This window comes from Myodes glareolus, chromosome 9, assembly GCF_982192425.1.
Source record: "Myodes glareolus chromosome 9, mMyoGla1.1, whole genome shotgun sequence".
Classification (NCBI taxonomy): Eukaryota; Metazoa; Chordata; class Mammalia; order Rodentia; family Cricetidae; genus Myodes; species Myodes glareolus.
In genome coordinates this window covers 96777178-96794813 of record NC_142034.1, presented here as the reverse complement: position 1 = coordinate 96794813, position 17636 = coordinate 96777178, and the positions used below count along the sequence as shown (strand labels likewise).

Genomic DNA, 17636 nt, shown 5'->3' with positions numbered 1-17636 from the left:
GATCTCATAGTTTGAGGCTATCATTTGAGGCTATCATAGTGAGCTCCAGATCAGCCAAAGCCAGAACTACCTAATAAGATCCTGTCGCAAAAACACAAAAAGGTCCCACCTTTCTCTGGAAAGATGGTTACATACTTGTGATATTATAGATGTTTAGGTTACTAGAGTAGAAATAAACTTTGAAACTGCAGTGAATGGTAGAGATCCAAGCTTCTTCCAGTGTCTTGCCATGATTTCTTTCTTGCTGATGATGTTGAACATTACTGGTATTTTATAGTGGGTATTCCAGGCCCAGTTCTGGTTTGGTCTGTTGAGCCTGACTTCTTGGTCTGGGAATCTTCTCTGCATCTAGAGATCCAGTTGATTTGGTGAAAGCACTCAATCTGATTTCTTTGGGTCTTATGTCTATTACCCTGGTCATGAGAATCCTTGCCCTTCCTGTGTAGTACTTTTACCACTCTACAATACATTCTGAAAGATAACTAACGGATACTGTGTTCTTGGTTGATAAATGTGTGTTTGACCGCTGCCTTTTAAAATCCCAGCAACAGAGCTGAGTGAAGCAGGTAGGCCAGCTGGGTGGTGGTGTACACTTTTAATCCCAGCACCTGGGAGGCAGGTGGATCTCTGAGTTTGAGGACCGCCAGGGCTACATAGAGAAACCCTATTTCAGAAGGAAAAAAAGGAAACAGCAGCAGCAGGTGGGACTATATAATAGGTCCCATATAGGTCTCATTGCTGGAACAGTGTGTTCCTTATATAAGGTGGCTCCTTTCTGTGTTTTTTATTTGTTGTTGTTTAGTGAATGTAATAACATCTTACTGTTTGACTGGAGTCAAATTTTGGGAGGAAAATTTGACTCCAGTCTGTTTTGTAAGCTCTCCAATTTTCAGGTACCAAATAAATCCTAATGAAGCAGCATCTCTGGCTGTCACAATTGAACCACAGTTCAAATTGCAGTGATAATTGAACCTTTGTTTTACCGGGAGCCAGCACATGATTGCCGAAGCAGTAAACATAAGCTGTTTGAGCAACGCACAGCTGTTGGTGTCCTGATTATACTTGTTTCTGTTTTCCCTCCTTCCTACCTTTTCAGCAAAGACTGGTGGTAAAGATCTGATAGTGGTGGCCAAATCTCATTCATTCAGTTATTTTCCTAGTCACACTATCATACATTAGAGCAGTTTACAGCCTTGTGATAAAATAATATTTGGTGTAGATGTTTTAAATAATTCAGAAGTTTTAAAAGAGAAAAACCTGGGGCTGTTGAAATAGTTCAGTAGGGACTAGCCATGCAAACCTGGTAACCTGAGTTTGGTCCCTGGAACTCACATGAAGGTAAGAGAACTGACTTCACAAAGTTGTATTCTGACCTCCATGTTCACTCTATTAACACACACACACGCACACACTAATATATAAAATAGAGTTTAAAGAAAGAAAACCCTCCAGATTAATCACTAAATGTTTTGCGATTGTACTCCTCCCCCAACCCTTGCTCTGTATATGTTTCTTGAGGATTATATACTTTGTGGTCTGCCCTTTTCATTTTACTCTTACAGGGTGTTTCTCTCTGTCAGTAATAAGATGCTGTTTATACTGTGAAAGTTGTCTCAGTAGCCCTCCAGTCACTTGACTCTGCTTCCCCCTTCTTTCCGCTTCTCTGGGTCTCTCTGTGTGTCAGGTGCTATAGCTTTTAGCCGCCTCCAAGTCCTCTTACAAGTAGGCATCACTAGTCAGGAGCCCTCGATGTAAGAGTGTCGTTTGTCCATGATCTTTTTGATAGTGCTTTTTACAGTTAAGTATTTGATTTGCTATAGAGTTTTGCACATATCTTAATATGCAAATGACAGTCACCTTTGAGTGTGTCTTACACTTCAGGCAAAGGCATTTAGAGTTCTGGGTTTACCTTTACCCATTCCAGCCCTCCTGTTGTCACTCATGTATAAAGCTTGTCAGGAGTGAACAGCACAGAACCTGTTTGTATCCCTGTAGTTCCCACTTAGAGCTTACCCCACATACTGTTCTCTCAAGCTAACAGCCTCTTTCAAGAACTTGTTCTTGGGGCTTGAGAGATGGATTAGTGGCTAAAGAATACTTGGCTGCTTTTCTGTGGGACCTGAGTTTAGTTCCCAGCACCCACTTTGGGCAGCTTATAACTGCCTGCAACTCCAGTTTCAGTGGTCTTCTAGCCTCTTTGGGTACCCATATGCATGTGGCATACACATGTGCAGAGCACGCATACATGCACATGCACACACACACACACAAATACATACCTTTGTAAAAGAGAGCTTGTTTTTGTTTCGTGCCCTGGTGCAGCAGAGGTGCATCTCCTATGCTTGCTTTCTTCTGGGTCCTACTCTGTCCTCCTTCCCATTGCTCTGGGTCTTGCATTATTGATACTTACATTATGTTGCTCCTTTGAGCCCTCCTCTAGTATCATTTGTCATTTTCATCAGTGAGTGGACTGTGAATGGTGAAGGATGGCATATCTGTCCTTCGTGTGTAGAGGGTTTGGGACACGTGTAGTTCATCCAGTGATGATCAATTCTCCTGTGTCATATAGCTGAGTTACAGTTTGAGTTAGATTTCTGTTGATAAAGGAAAATGATATTTTTCCTCATGTCTCCCATTATCTTCTCTTCCCCTTCTTCATTGCTACCGTGGGCCAGGCTGGAAAGGGCTGCTTAATCCTGAAGAGACTGTTCTTCTGCCTTTAAAAGGTATTAGGATTTGATGGAATTAGGCAAAATAATTCACTTATATTTTATACTCTCTGGATTATTTTGCCTTATACTCCATGCTTTCTATAAAGTATTCTGGGCAAGAGTACAGCGAATGTAAAACTCCGGACTCTTGGTTCCTGTGCCATGTGTAATAGCAGGATGCACCCACCCTGCGTGATCTTTCTTAGTGGTCATTGGCCACATTGAGAGCATTGCCAATATAAGACACTTCCAGGCCAGTCAGATTTGAGATCCCAAATTGTTCCTCACTGTGAATTCCTGCATTTCTCAGAGTGTAAAGCTGTCCTGTAATTTAAGCACTGATTGAAACTTAAAAAAAGCATAAAACTTAAAATATGAAGAAATTGTGATCACCTGAATGTTCCTGTTTTACATATGAAAAACTTAAAGCCAGAGGCAAGAGGTTCATCCCTCCCATGTGGCTAGTTATGAGCAGGAATAGAAACAAATTTCCAACTGCTCCCAGTCCAGTGTTTTGCTTATCAATTAACATAGATTGCATCCTGAAGAGATAGTGTCTTCAAAGGTCATGGCCTGCTGAGGCATGACACTGGTACTGAGTATGGCTTCATCACCAAAAAATTTTAGTGTCCCAGGTCTGGAGTTCATACTGCTCTTCCAAGGTGCTTTAATGGAAGTCGTATCCAAGGGAAACACGAGAAGTATTTTAAGTACTTTTGCAAGTAGGGTGTACCATTGATAGCAAATGTTAAGATCTGGGGCTGTGTCTTCCTCAGTGCTCCCAGGATAGCACTGTTACGGACCCATATCAGCTCACCCAGTTCTGCTTCCCAGGTGTGCTCTGGTTGGTGAATGTGCTGCCTATGGCATTGTCATTACTGGTGTATGTCCCTTAACTTTCCATTCATCAAGTTGAGGTGCTGGAAGGATTCCAAGAGCAAGTGGGTGATAGCTGCCGACTGGATACAGCCATGTCTTTCCATAAAAACTACTCTTCTTGGCTCTTTTTCAGCAGTGGTGGGTTGCCAAGAGAGAAATGCTTTGGCTTTACAAATGATGTAGCCATAGTCTAGAATAATAATGGTTCTTCCTTCCATTAGAAAGAATGAGTGTTTCTGGTCCTTAAATTATTTACAATTTGTTTCAAATGTACTGAATCATATTTTTGTTGTTGTTTTTTGTTTTGTTTTCTTTTGGTTTGTTTTTTACAGTCAGGGTTTCTCTGTATAGTTCTAACTGTCCTGGGAACTTGCTGTGTAATTTAGGCTGTCTTCAAACTCACAGCGATCTGCCTGCCTCTGCCTCTGCCACCAGAGTGCTGGGATTAAAGGTGTGCGCTACCAGCACCCAGCTGAATCATACTGTTTTTATAAAAGTCATTTAAATCTGTGGTTTTATGTGTATTCCATTGCATAGAGAAAGGTTGAAAGTGTAATGGCATTTCATTTGTATTTTAATGAATAAAGCTTGCCTGAAGATCAGAAAAGTAAAACAGCCAGTTACTGGCTCTTTACCTCTTCTTCAGACTGAAATGGTGATCCTGCCTCCATGAATCCTCAGAGTGAGACTGAAACTGAGAGCTGTCTTCTTGTGTTTTATAATCCTTTCTAGTTCTGGGATTAAAGGTGTGCACCACTTACTGTCTGGTTTCTCTGGCAAACTAGTGTGGCTACTGGGGTTAATGGTGTGTGTCATTGCTGCGTGGTCTGTAAGGCAGGCCATTGTGGCTGTTTTACTTTTCTGATCTTCTCTCTGCTTAATTAACCTGTCATGTCAGAATGAAGATGCACCAAGTGGAACAGTTGCCATGTGGCCCACATGCTAGCAGGAAGCACCTTAGTTTCTTTATTCATGAGCGTTTTTGTTCAAGTTTTCTTTCAAATTTTGGCTAATGTGCATTATGCCATTATATTTCTGATTCTTTATTTTTCTTGAGATAGTCTTCCTATGTAGCTTACTCTGATTCTCCTGCCTCAGCTTCCCAGGTACTGGGACCATTGGTAGGTACTACCATACTCAGTTGCTTCTTAATATCTTTTAAGTTGGAATGAACAAAGTTTTCAAGTTGAAAATATTTATGATTTACTGGGATAGTTTGAAAATAATTGTCTCTTTATGATATTTCTACAGATAGTGAGCCCTAAGAGTGCTCTCTCTCATCCTTGTGTTTTTCATGATCCTTAGAACATTTCTCTCAATCCGATACAATGATCCCAGCTGCCCTCTTGCTGCCAATTTGTGTGTAAGCTGCTCCCAGTCACTTGACATTCTCAAAATTCTGTTCCTTTATTTCATTATTATTGTAGACAAACTTTAGAAAGAAACCATATTTAGTGTAATTTGACCCCCAAAGCCTCAGAATAATCATGAGAGTACAAGTAGTCAGCATTTGTGTACTTTCTCTATGACACCTCCAATTTGGAATTCTTCATGAATATATTTTTTTCAAATCCTTACACAGCCATTAGAAGGAGCTATTTTCATCTCCATTGTACACCAAAGCATGGAGATACTTAAGTAAACTGCTCAAGAAAGGTCACACAGATAACAAGTGGCAGAGCCACCATTCAGACCAAGCTAATACCCCAAAGCTCACAGGCTTGACTACAAGAAATTCCTGCTTCTGTAAATGGCATCTTACTTGGGGTAGTGTGCTAATATTTGTTACGCCCCTTACATCAGGCATTGTATTGCCATTGTCCTGCTGGCTGTAGTTTTCCAGGTCTTTGTGGACAGAGCCAGTGTCTCTGTCCAGTGGTTCTCATTTCAGTGTGGTGTATGTAGAGGACATAGTTCTATGCAATGGGGATTGACAGTCCTCATGGTGTAGGACAGTGCATTTGGTTTGAGTATATGGCACTTAGAGTGAAGTTTTGAGCTGATCTCGGATGTTCCTGAGTTTTCTAGGCAACCCTTTGCTTGTCTGTGAAGTGACAGGTAGCAACTTATTGCTGAAAGTCTTGTGTGTGTGTGTGTGTGTGTGTGTGTGTGTGTGTGTGTGTCTCCCTCCATTTGTTATGGTATGTGGTTTAAGTGTATATAAAATTATGAGGAAAACTGAAGTCTACTTTCGGAAAAATAACTCATGGTCTTACTGAAATCATATCAAACTTAGCCCTTGTCACTGGAGGCATTCCCCCATGCATGATCCTGCTGAGTCCTTGTGAGCTCCTGCATGGCCGCATGTGTCTGCTTGTATTCCCCTTCCTGCTGGTCACATAACCTATTAGATTTGGTCATATCTGTCTGGCATTTCATTGGAGTTGGATCTTCCTCTGAATATTAGAATGGTTATCTGGAGATGCAAATGCACTCTGGTCACCTGAATGTTCTTGTTGTGTGCATTTGTTGTGGAATGATTGACTTCATGAGTGGTTATGTGTGCAGTAAAACTCTTGACATGAGGCATGAGGTTCTTTGAGATCAGGGCTGAGCTGCTTGTTCTCTGAGTATTGCATTAGCTTGAGTTCATTTTCTCATGGGCAAGTAATATTCATTCTTGGAGCTCTTAGGAATTGGCCTTCTTTGAAAACCTAGTATCTTTTAACACACACATACACGTTCATATCAAGTGTTAATACTTTAAACAAAAATCCTCTGTTCTGTCCCTACTGACAATTCAAGTTGTCTGCCCATTGTTTCAGTGCAGTGGTGTGTGGACTGCTCTTTTGGGAGAGGAGCTACCACTGGTGTGGTCTCAATGTGGAGAAAATGCCTCTCTCTGCTCCCGTCTTGCAGAGAGGCAAGAAAGTAGATGTGTGGCATAGCACTCCTGTAAAGCCTGCCCTGGGAAGGGGCCGCCTTTGCAGTGACTGACCTGTGCCTTCGACCCACCACCTTTTTCAATGTCAGTGCCATTCGCCTTAAGCCCTCTAGCTTTTGAATTTCTGTGACTTGTCTTTTTGATTGGTAAGACATATATTTATTATCTTTTTGATAGGGATCTTGCTTGATGAGTTTGGAGAGGAAGGTGAACAGTTAGGATGCTCTCTTGGTTAGTGCAGTGCAGAGAATTTGTGGGTTTTTTTGGAGCCCAGAGCTTGTTTTATTATATCATTATAAGTAGGAAATAGTATTTGTTTCCCATTGAAGCAAACTGAGGAGGCTTTCTGCAACCAGAGATGCTCATTGAGGCTAATGGGTTAGTATTCTGGTGCCCAGATTTGTTTGGTTTTTTTTAGGGGGGGTGTGTCTCTAGGTTAGAACATAATGGGGTCTTACACCAGAGCCAAGGTTTGTTGGCATAGGAAGTAAGGCAAGAGAATTTGTTTTATTGACAGTGTTCTCCTATTTGTGTTGTGATCAAGTACAAAACTGCCATTCTGTAAAAATCAACTCTAAAGTGTCTTCAGTGTTTTTAGCATGACCAGGTGAACTGCCAGTTGACTACTATCTAGTTATTTTTATACTGTTTATTATTGTTTGTTTGTGTGCATGGTATAAGTATGTGTTGGTGTGGTTTTGTTTCAGATGGGAATGACTGGTAACACAAGTCCATTTGGACAACCCTTTAGTCAAACTGGAGGGCAGCAGATGGGAGCCACTGGAGTGAACCCCCAGTTATCCAGCAAGCAGAGCATGGTCAATAGTTTGCCTGCTTTTCCTACAGATATAAAGAATACTTCAGTCACCAATGTGCCAAATATGGTAAGTTGCCCTTGGTTTTTTGTACTTCGGGACTTGGTGGGTACTTTAGCATATGAATTTTATGGTGCTTATATTGAAAAACTGTGACTGAGAGTGTGCCATTGGTGATAGGAATGCAATCCACAAAACCAAAGAGCACAGTGAGCTTTGTATTTTCTGGTTGAACTAGCAACAAGATGGATAGGGAAGGTTGATTTACCTGCTTTTCCCAGAATCCCTTTGTTAATGGAATCGTGTGTGAATTATTTTACCTTTGCAAAATTCTGATTATCATCAAGACTGACTTACCTTGCTGTTTGTTAATAGGTTGAAGCTGTCAGTAGAAGATCGATTTTTGTTGTAGTCAAAAGACATTTGTATTACAAGAATTACGTAGTACTGATGAGACAGGTGTTAGATAAGACTTTATAGATGATTTCACATCTTCATTTCTGCCCCCCGCCCCCAGGCAGGATTTCTCTGTGTCTTTGGAGCCTGTCCTGGAACTAGCTCTTGTAGACCAGGCTGGCCTCGAACTCATAAAATCCACCTGCCTCTGCCTCCCAAGTGCTGGGATTAAAGGATTAAAGGCGCCACCACTGCCTGGCGTGGTCATTCTTCCTAAGAGTGGGAAATTCCCAGCTATAAAGGGGATTTGTCTGTGGAATCTCTAACCTAACAAACCAAAGTATTAATGGAAGTGTCTCCTTTTGCCCAGAATAGAATCTGTTAGTTTAGAACACTGAGGGCTGGCCTTTGGTCCTCAGTGGTACATTTCAACTGCTGAAGGCATAATATGCAGGTGGTCACTTCCCTTCTTCCTTGTATTTTTTGGTGACAGTGAGCCTTCCATATGTCCATATACTTTTACAGTAATGCTTTGACAAGTCTTAGCAAAAAGCTGACCATGGTTTTTAGAAAGTTGTCTTTTGGCCTTGAAAAGCTAATTTTGAAATACTAGCACAAAGAGTTCCTGAGTGTTGTTTACCTTGCTTCCCCCTGTAAGAGCTTCTCTAACTTTAGTATATGTCAGAACTAAGAGAGTAACAGCGTTTACACTGTCACTGTTCTGAAGCTCTTGGGACGCAAGTATTGAGGCCTTTTCTCCACTAAGTGCACAGTCAGAAAGTGGGAACAGTGGGAAGAGGCTATCACTGTTAATACTTGTTTTTCTTCTTTTCTTTTCTTTTTTTTTTAAAAGCAGTAAAACCTGCCTGTTTTCAAAACCACTCAAGATTTTCTGGGTTTTTTTTCTTATGACAATCTCTTTAGCTCTCCTACCTTCCTTACAGTAGCTTTTGGTTGCCAGTGTTAGCCTCTGGGATCTGGAAGCAACACATACTGCCTGGCCTCTCTCATGTTTTGTTATTAGTTCTCCCTCAGAAGACAGTGGCATGAACTCTGGGTCCATCTGTCATTGCCTGTGCCTGCTTGGTACCCAGGCACACATTTAGGCTTCATTGAGTTATTTTCTTTTTTCATTGTATTCTATGTTTTAAACGGGAATCCCTCACCTAATGTCCTCCTTCCTTTCCTCTCTCCAGTTTTCTCTGTTTTCTTGTCCTCTCCTCTCCACTCTACTCCAGAGTGACAGGATCCCTGTACTTCAGGTCCCTCTGCCAGTCTTGGTTGCTACTTTGGAGATCTAAACTCTCCAGGTATAGTGGTCAAGGGTTTCACAGAGGGACTCAGCAGAGGATCTTCCTTACCTTCTCCCTTCAGGACTACAGCAGGGCTCCTTTCAGCCTCTGCAGTAACAGGTGTTTTCCTACAGGGCCACCTGGAACCTTGGTAATGTTTGACAGTAACCTATGACCCTTCCTCTGTACTGGTCATTACAATCTAGTATCTCCAGGCACTAACAAAATGTGTACCTTGGGGTACCACTGTCCCTGTTGGGAACTTCTGCTTTGAAGGATGGTCAGGAGGATCAGTAGCAGCCTTGTTCTTTTGTTTATTTTCTGAAATATTGGACGAATTCAGTCAACACTGTTTCCCTTGGCTCCCTCAATCACAATAAGCTAAGGAAGCATTTTTGTCTACTCACTCTGGGCAGTTTTCTTACAAAGGCACATATGAACTTTTGAGAAAGATTCTTAGATACCTTTGGGGAGTAAACTAGGTCCTTTGCCTGTACTGTTTATTCTGGTGGCACAGGATGGTCATGAACATTCTGGAACAATCTTCAGTGGAGCATTGAAGTAAAGAGGTCAGGGCACAGACTGCATAGCATCTTTTTCAGTGAGTATTTACCTTATTCCTGCAATGACTTCTTGAGAGGCACCATTCACAGATCCCATTTGTTGGTGAGGAAATTGAGGTTCTAAGGGAATTTGGCTTGTTCATGGCCATGCAGTTTCCTTTTTGTGGGGTTTTAATTGTATCCAGATGTTTTAGCTGCCCTGAGTTCACCTGTGTAGTAATGAGGAGAGCGTGCTGTGTTCCCGGCTGGCGGCCAGCTAGCTTAACCCCCGAAATAACAACACACAAATTCTATTCATTTAAACACTGCCTGACTCATTATTTCTAGCCTCATATTGACTAACTCTCACATCTTAATTAACCCATTTCTAATAATCTTGTGTTTTTTTTTTTTCCACGACCCGGGAAAGATTCAGCATGTCTGACCTGGCAGCTTCATGGAGGGCAGCTCTCTGTCTCTGCCTCCTTTCTCCCCACATTCTGTTCTCTTTTTCCCGCCTATCTAAGTTTTACCCTATCAAAAAGCCAAGGCAGTTTTCTTTATTCAACCAATGAAAGCAACACATAGAAAGAAGACCCTCCTACACCACACCTGGGATTGGTTTCCTTAGCCTAGGCTTAATAGTTTGTTTACAGTTCCTTGACTGTGTATTGTGATCTTTCTTGAATTTTTCATTATATCTGGTGTCTTAAAATGCATAGATTTTACACAGCAAGGAAACAATGATATAAAAAACTAGATCTGCTACATTAAAAAAGAAAAATAAAATGCCCTGAACTAATGACCTTCTCCCTTTTTGGAAGAACCAGGGTTGGAGGGAATTATACTTTGAGAGTTGTCTCAGTTTGATTTTCTATTTCTGTGTTAAACTACCAAAAGCATCTTGGGGAGAAAAGGTTTTATTTGGTCTACACTTCCATGTCACTGTTCATTATGAACTCAAGGCAGGAACCTGGAGTCAGAAACGGAAGCAAAGACCATGGAAGAATGCTGATGTTTGTTTTTCATTACTTGTTTGGTGTGCCTTTTAAAATTACAACTCAAGTCCACCTTTTTAAGCGTGGCATCACCCACATTGGGCTGGACCCTCTCACATCAATCATTAAGTAAGAAAATGCCTCACAGACTTGCCTACGGGCCTCTCTTATGAAGGCATTTTTTTGAACTGAGGTTGACTTTTTTTCAAAATGACTCAAGCTTGTGTCAAGCTGACAAAAAACTAACCAGCACAAGAGGTAATTTTTAGGAGCTAATAGACTTTGGTTCCAAACAGTTAATGTTAGGGACACTGATGCCAAATTGCACAGGTTACGTTCTTCATGGGCAACTGAAGCTTCATAGCTGTGGACCAAGGGACTCTTCTCCCTTCCCTCATGACTTCAGCATTTCTGTCTGGTGTTGAGAATGGAAAGATATGCAGTCATTTGTTTGATGCTTTCATTAGGTTTGCTATGTCCTGCTATGGGTCCAGGTATGGTAGGAGCCCTAGAGGGGATTTGTGAGGGAAGATGAGCTTGCTCTTTAATGGAAAACAGAAAGCCCCAACGGCCTGTGTGCCATGCAGTAGTTAAGGTAGAACCATCAGACAAGGCCTCACCAAGGCTAGGAGATTTGAAGGTGATGGCACAGAGACCTTAGTGCAGTGGTTCTCAGCCTTCTTAATGCTGTGACCCTTAATACAGTTCCTCATGTTATGCTGACCCCCAGCCATAAAATTATTTTTGTTGGTACTGTAACTATAATTTATAACTATAATTTGCTACTGTTATGAATCATAGTGTAAATATCTGTGTTTTCCAATGGTCTTAGGCCACCCCTGTGAAAGGGTTATTCCACACCCAGGTTTTTTTCTGTTAACCCCTGCCCATTTTCAAGAAAAGCACCTGATTCCTGGTGACATTTTCCCCAAGCTTTGGATTGGGCTTGCAGCCATTTTTATAGAACAAGTCTTTGAGGGAGAACTTACTTTTCTTAGGCCGAAAATGTTTAAGATAATAGAAGAGCTGCATCTCCATGGCCTAGCAGGTTCCTGCACGGTTATTTTCTGATAGGAAGTTCCTATATATGGGTTTTTAAAGTAAGAAATGTTGGAAACAACACTATAGAGGAGATTTCAGTATTGTTAAGGATGTATGTAATATAGGAGATTCATCAGGTATGCTGCTTAGCTTATTTTAAATTACTCAGGAGTATGAGGTTGTAATTTGTTTTTGTTGTGTGTTAAAATTTTGAGGTATATGTTTGGACAAGGTCAGGGCAGCTGCTGATAGACACCTCTCTCTAAATGGGAGGGAAATATGGCTGACCACAGGATTTTTTTCAGACAGAGGAGAGTTACGGTACTGCATCCTGCCAGCATAGCCTGGTGGGTACAGTGATGCTGGTATCATCTGAGTGCTAAGACATGGATACTAGACTTTCTTGGACTGTGTCCTGAGCTTCAGTAAGTAGTTGTGCATCTCAGTATATGCATGTCAGTGATGGTATATCTTGAGCCTTACCTGGTTTATCAGATTCAGAATCCTCCAGGAAAAAGGCAAGAAATCTGTTTTTGTGGTCACTGAGAAGTTTCAGAATGTTTCTTGCTTAGTTTTCCAGCTTATGGTACCTAAGTCCCTCTAATGTAATCCAGATACCTCTCCAAATAGATAGCCAAATAGTTCTTTCTTTTGTATTAGAGTCTGCAGTTATATATGTGCCTCTTTAATAGAGCTGACCTGAAATAAAGCACAGGCTTGCCTTACTTTTCTCAGCTTTTGTTTGCCATGTTTGTTTTCTTTCTCTTGGGTCTGGTTCTGATGATTTGGACATTGGGAAGGAACTTACTTAGCAGGCAAGAACTGAGTGGATGACAGTGTCTACTCTGTGAGTACAGTTGAGCTGCATCTGTGGATCCAGCACTTCTCACATGAAAAATAGAGACCTCATCTTTGTGCCTGTATGTACCATGTCCAAAATTTTTTTTGACTTTATTCTCCAAACAATATGATGTTACAAGAATCATTTAGCATTTTCATTGTATCTTGTTTAAGTAATATTGAGGTGCATAATCATGTCCAACCTTCAACCTATGGCCCACACATATCCCTGGATAGGCTTGAATGTAGTCCAACAAGTGCATAGGTGACAAGATTATGTGAGAGTGTCAAAAGGATTGGGCACTTTTCCTTAGAGAATATAAGAGATGTGTATAGGTGTGTTCCCTTCTTACCACATACTGTTCATTGTCTGTGAGTGATTTTTCCCTTCTTCTAGGAAATAGCTTCAGTGGTTTTGTTTTGACAGGTTTTTAATATGTAGCCCAGGATGGCCTTGAACTCTTTGATAGCTGTGTATATTTGATGCTCACGTTGTGTTTTAAGCCTCAGCTTTGTATTCTCAGTGGTTGCCAGGTCCTGGAGGGAATAAGAACAAACAATATTGCAGAGTGTTGTTCTTTGGCTCCCCTGGTTTTTGCTTTGAAGTAGTTTTCTGATCCTAAGTGAAGTTATAGAGGACTGAGTTTCAAGGTGTTGGAGTAGTGTTCAAGAGGCAAGGACATGTAGAATTTGGGTGTGTCTAGATCTCCAGAGCCACCTCAGAGCCAAAGCTCACTGCATGCATCTGCTCGGGTCTGTGAGTATATGGAGGGAGAAAATTTCTTTCTTGATCCTTTCTCCTTAATGTTTAAGGCACAAAATTCTTTGAAACCTTGCTTATTCTTGAACATTTACTAGAAAATAGCTTACTTTTCTAAGAGGAATGTCAGGATAAGCTTCTTTGAAGATCTTGCTTATTCTTAAAACATTTACTAGAAAACAACTTATTTTTCTAAGAGGAATGTCAGGGTGAGCTTGTTTATATATAAACAAGATATATTCTTTTTTCATATCTCTGAGTATATTCTTGGGATAGAATTGGGTTTTTAAAACTTCATCCATTCAAGACCTTGTTTCATCCAAGAAATGTTCATGTGACTGTGGTAATGTAGGTGTATAAAATAGATGTCCAAAGCATTTCTGATAACATAAGTTTATAAATTTACCTTTAGACCATTGAGGATATATATATTGCATATGAGAGATTTACTTGTTTATTTTTACATAAAATTTAAATATCTTAATGTTTGACCCTGCAGTTTATAGAGCATCTTCAATGATTTTTGTGGTTGATAGTTTGATTTTATAATTGTTGGTGCTAAGAATGCTGCTTTGTATAAATGTACTGAAAAGTATATATGGGGACATTTTGGAAATTGTTAGAAATTCAGTACTAGTCCCAAGCCACAATTTAATTTGATTTTTTTTTGAATTGGAACTCAAGTCAGAAATTCAATTTTAAAATCAAACTTTCTGATACATAGAAGCTGGAGATAATGTCTCAGAGGTTAAGAACACTGGTTGCTACTTTTCAGAGTACCCTGGGTTTAGTTCCCAGTGCCCTAATGGTAGCTCACAACCACCTGTAACTTAGGTCCAGAGATGCGACAGCCTCTTCTGGTCTCCTCAGGCACCAGACATGCACCCATGCATACAAAATAAAACACATTCATAAACACTACTGCTCAGGAATGACAGAAGAGAAATATTCAGTCTTAGTTTTCTGTAATTAAATCGTCACGTTTCTTGAAGAACAGAAAAATTTGTATGTGTACAAAAACATGCAGTCTTGAGCCTCAGGTGTTCTAGGTAGTGTTAGTGTTGATTTGGCATGATGCATGTTCAGTGCAAAGTACACACATTGTGTTCAGAGCTAGGGTTACTACAGTGGAGTCATGTGATGTAACACAGTGAACACTGCCAGACAAAGCTCAGGGTTGTTTCCCATTTGATTTTGAATTAATTTGTTGGTCATTGAATGTTCAGTAATGTTTTCCTGTTGTCAGATGTTCTCAACATCCATACTCAGGTCAAGTGGTGTCTTGCAGTGTTGCTACCATATTAGCTCACCACTCCAGGTTGCAGAACAGACAAACAAAAAGCAATCTGTCAAAACTGACTACCTGCCACAACGTCTAAGAGCATATGGTCACATTTAGTGAAGCCGACTAGTGTATGAATGGGCTGTGCCCTGATGCATTTGTGTAGTGATATTTCATTTGTATTTTAATAAATAAAGCTTTCCTGAAGATCAGAGAGTAAAATAGCCCCACTGGTTAGCCTTACAGACCAGGAAGTGGTGACAGTGCACCTTTAATCTCAGTGGTGCACACCTTTAATCCCAGTCCTAGAGAGGCATATAAAACGGGAGGAGACAGCTCTCACACACAGCCTCATTCTGAGATTCCTGGAGACAGATTCACCATTTTGCACTGAAGTGGAGATAAGAGCCAGTGGCTGGCTGTTTTGATTTTCTGACCTTCAGGTTAAACCCTAATTTCTGTCTCTGGGGTTTTTGTTGTTGTTGTTGTTGTTGTTGTTTCTTTTTTCCTTCTCATGCTACACATCTGGATCAGTGAGTTTTTTCATGTTCTTAGTGGCTTGGAATCTTCAAACAAATGTGTGCTGCTTACTCCTTGTGTGTTTACCTATTTGATATTCTTGTTTTAAAAGGTATATATTTGGGGGCTGGAGAGACATCTTAGTATTAAGATCAGAGAACCTGCGTTCAGTTGCTAGTTAGTACCTTCCTCTCGAGAATCTGATGTTTTCCTTTTGCTTCGGCAGACACTATCACGTATGTGATGCCCATAAATACATGCAGGCACACACATACACGTAAAATGAAAATAGATGTTTAAAAGTACTTACCTTGCTTGCTTATCCATCCACCAACCCATCCATTTTATCTACCTACGTACGTACGTACCTACCTACCTATTTATTTTGAGACAGGGTTTCTCTGTAGTTTGGAACCTGCTCTGGAACTTACTGTGTAGACCAGGCTGGCCTCAAACTCACAGAGATCCACCTGTCTCTGCTTCCCAAGTGCTGAGATTAAAAACATGTGCCACCATTGCCTTCCAGAAATGGCTGTGTACCTGGTCCCTAGAACCACATTGTCTTCCCAAGAGTGGGAACACTTTTGTGGGCGTAATCATGTCATCATCTTTATTTTCATTTGTATTTCTTTGATTATTAGTAAGACTTAAAGTTCTTATATTTAGGAATATGATTTTTTTTAATTATTGAGTTGTTTGATTTTTATGCTTTGCTGGCTGTCCTGTTAGGGATCTCTTAGCATGTTTCATTTGCAAGGTCTGACTTTGTGAAAGAGGAGAGCGGAGAGGTTTAGGGTAGGGTCCACCTGTGACATAGCCTCCTCACAGCCTAGCCAAGGTGCTTGCCTCTGGATGTCAGCTTTTCTTATCATCTGGGACCCCTGAGTGAATCCCTGCTTTGAGGATGGATAAATACTACAAGAGCCACTGGTTATTGGACCTTGAACTCATCCTGTCACCTGAAGATGGCCAAGAGGAAGAGAAGCACTACTCTCTGTTATTGTTATTTGCAAATTATGATGTATACTTAAAATCTTTTACCTAGTTTATGGATCATCTTTACTATTCCACTTGTTTCCAGTTGCTTCAGTGAGAATGAACATCAGTTTCTCCCTCCCTCCCTCCCTCCCTCCCTCCCTTCCTCCCTCCCTCTCTCTCTCTCTCTCTCTCTCTCTCTCTCTTCTCATAACAGGATTTCTCATGTAGCCCTGGCTGTCCTGGAACTCACTCTGTGGCCCAGGCTGGGCTGGCACTCAGAGATCCCCTGGCTATAAATGTTATTTCTGTGAAATGTGGTCTCACACTTTGTCATTATGGCGTTCTTCTTTCCAGCATGACAGTTAGCCAGGAGGGTTAGTCATCTTGAATGTTTTATTCCTATTGTGAAGATTAATGTTAGAATATTAATCTATTGAAACATCGATCTAAACCGGTTCTAGTAGTCCTTTGGAACTTGAACCAGTAGTACCTGTGCCCTTTAGCAAGTGTCTCTGAGGAAAACCAGGAGGGATGAGGATTATTGCCTTAGGTTTCTTAACTAATAAGGCTTTTACACATGTGCATTACAAGCTACTAATCTCATCTTCTAGTACTTTTCTTTATAGACTTTTAAAACATTTTTTATTCTTTGAGAATTTGATTAACAGTACATATTTCTTGCACACGCTCACACAGACACACACACACCTCTTTTCCCCATAATTCCTCTCACTCACCCATCCCTAACTCAGCTTAGTGTCTTTTATTTTTTAATGATCAGTCAGCTCCAATTTGTGCTCCCATATGCTTTCACTGGAGTGTGGTTGACCTACCACATCCTTTAATAAAGACTGCACCAACTGTCCATAGCTCTTCATTATGGGCTCATGAACCCTTTCACACTTCATGCTATAATGTTGACTGGCTTGAGTGTGTGCAGGCAGCCATGGTCTCTGAGTTTATGGGTGTAGCAGTCCTGTCGTATCCACTCTAGTTCCTCCTCAGCCTCTGGCTCTTACAGTCTTTCCTCTTGTCTTCTATGACGGTCCCTGAGCTTTGTGAAGGGGATATGATACAAATGTCCTGTGTGTGACTGGCCACTCCACACCACTTATTCTCTGCACTTTACACAGTTGTGATTTTTTTTTTGTGCTAACCACTGTGCTCTTAAAAAAATGATTGTTCGTGTGTGTGTATGTGTGAGAGAGAATAGGCACAGATTGTGTAGGCACATGTGTCCAGAAGAGGCTGCCATTTGTCTTTTCCTGTCACTGTTGACAGGATAGGACCTTTCTCTTTAACTGCCACTTGCATTTTGTTGACTAGGCAGGAAGCCGACAAGCCCCAGCAATCTTCCTGTTTTCATCCCTCACAGAAGTGGGGTTACAGGTATGCACCAAGTGTTTGGCTTTTTATATGGGTGCTGGGATCCAGCTCTGTTTCTCAGAGCAAGTGTTTTTAACCACTTAGCCATTTCTCTGAGCCTAATTTTTTATACTTAATTTTTCATCATTTTCTTTTTTTCCTCTTTTGGGGTATGTAAGGTGTGTGTGTGTGTGCGTGCACGTGGAGGCCACAGTTTAGTGATTAGTGTTTTGGTTTTTTTTTTTTTTTTTGTCTTTAATCACTCTTTACCTTGTTTATGTATTGATCTCAGAGCTCACTGTTTTAGGTAGGTTAACTAGCTGGCTAGCTTTGG

At 40.9% G+C, this 17636-nt stretch overlaps 1 protein-coding gene across 3 annotated transcripts in view; it reads left to right on the top strand.

The window, feature by feature from the left end:
• Crebbp (CREB binding lysine acetyltransferase) overlaps positions 1–17636 on the top strand; it is a 131348-nt gene that overhangs the window by 53711 nt on the left and 60001 nt on the right. For 2 of the 3 annotated variants that reach the window (XM_048433062.3, XM_048433060.3), the window contains exon 3: positions 7182–7358. The exons of the other annotated variant lie outside the window; for it this stretch is intronic. In XM_048433062.3, coding sequence (XP_048289019.3) covers positions 7182–7358 — 177 coding nt within the window. The remainder of the gene's footprint in view (positions 1–7181; positions 7359–17636) is intronic. 3 annotated transcript variants of the gene reach the window in all.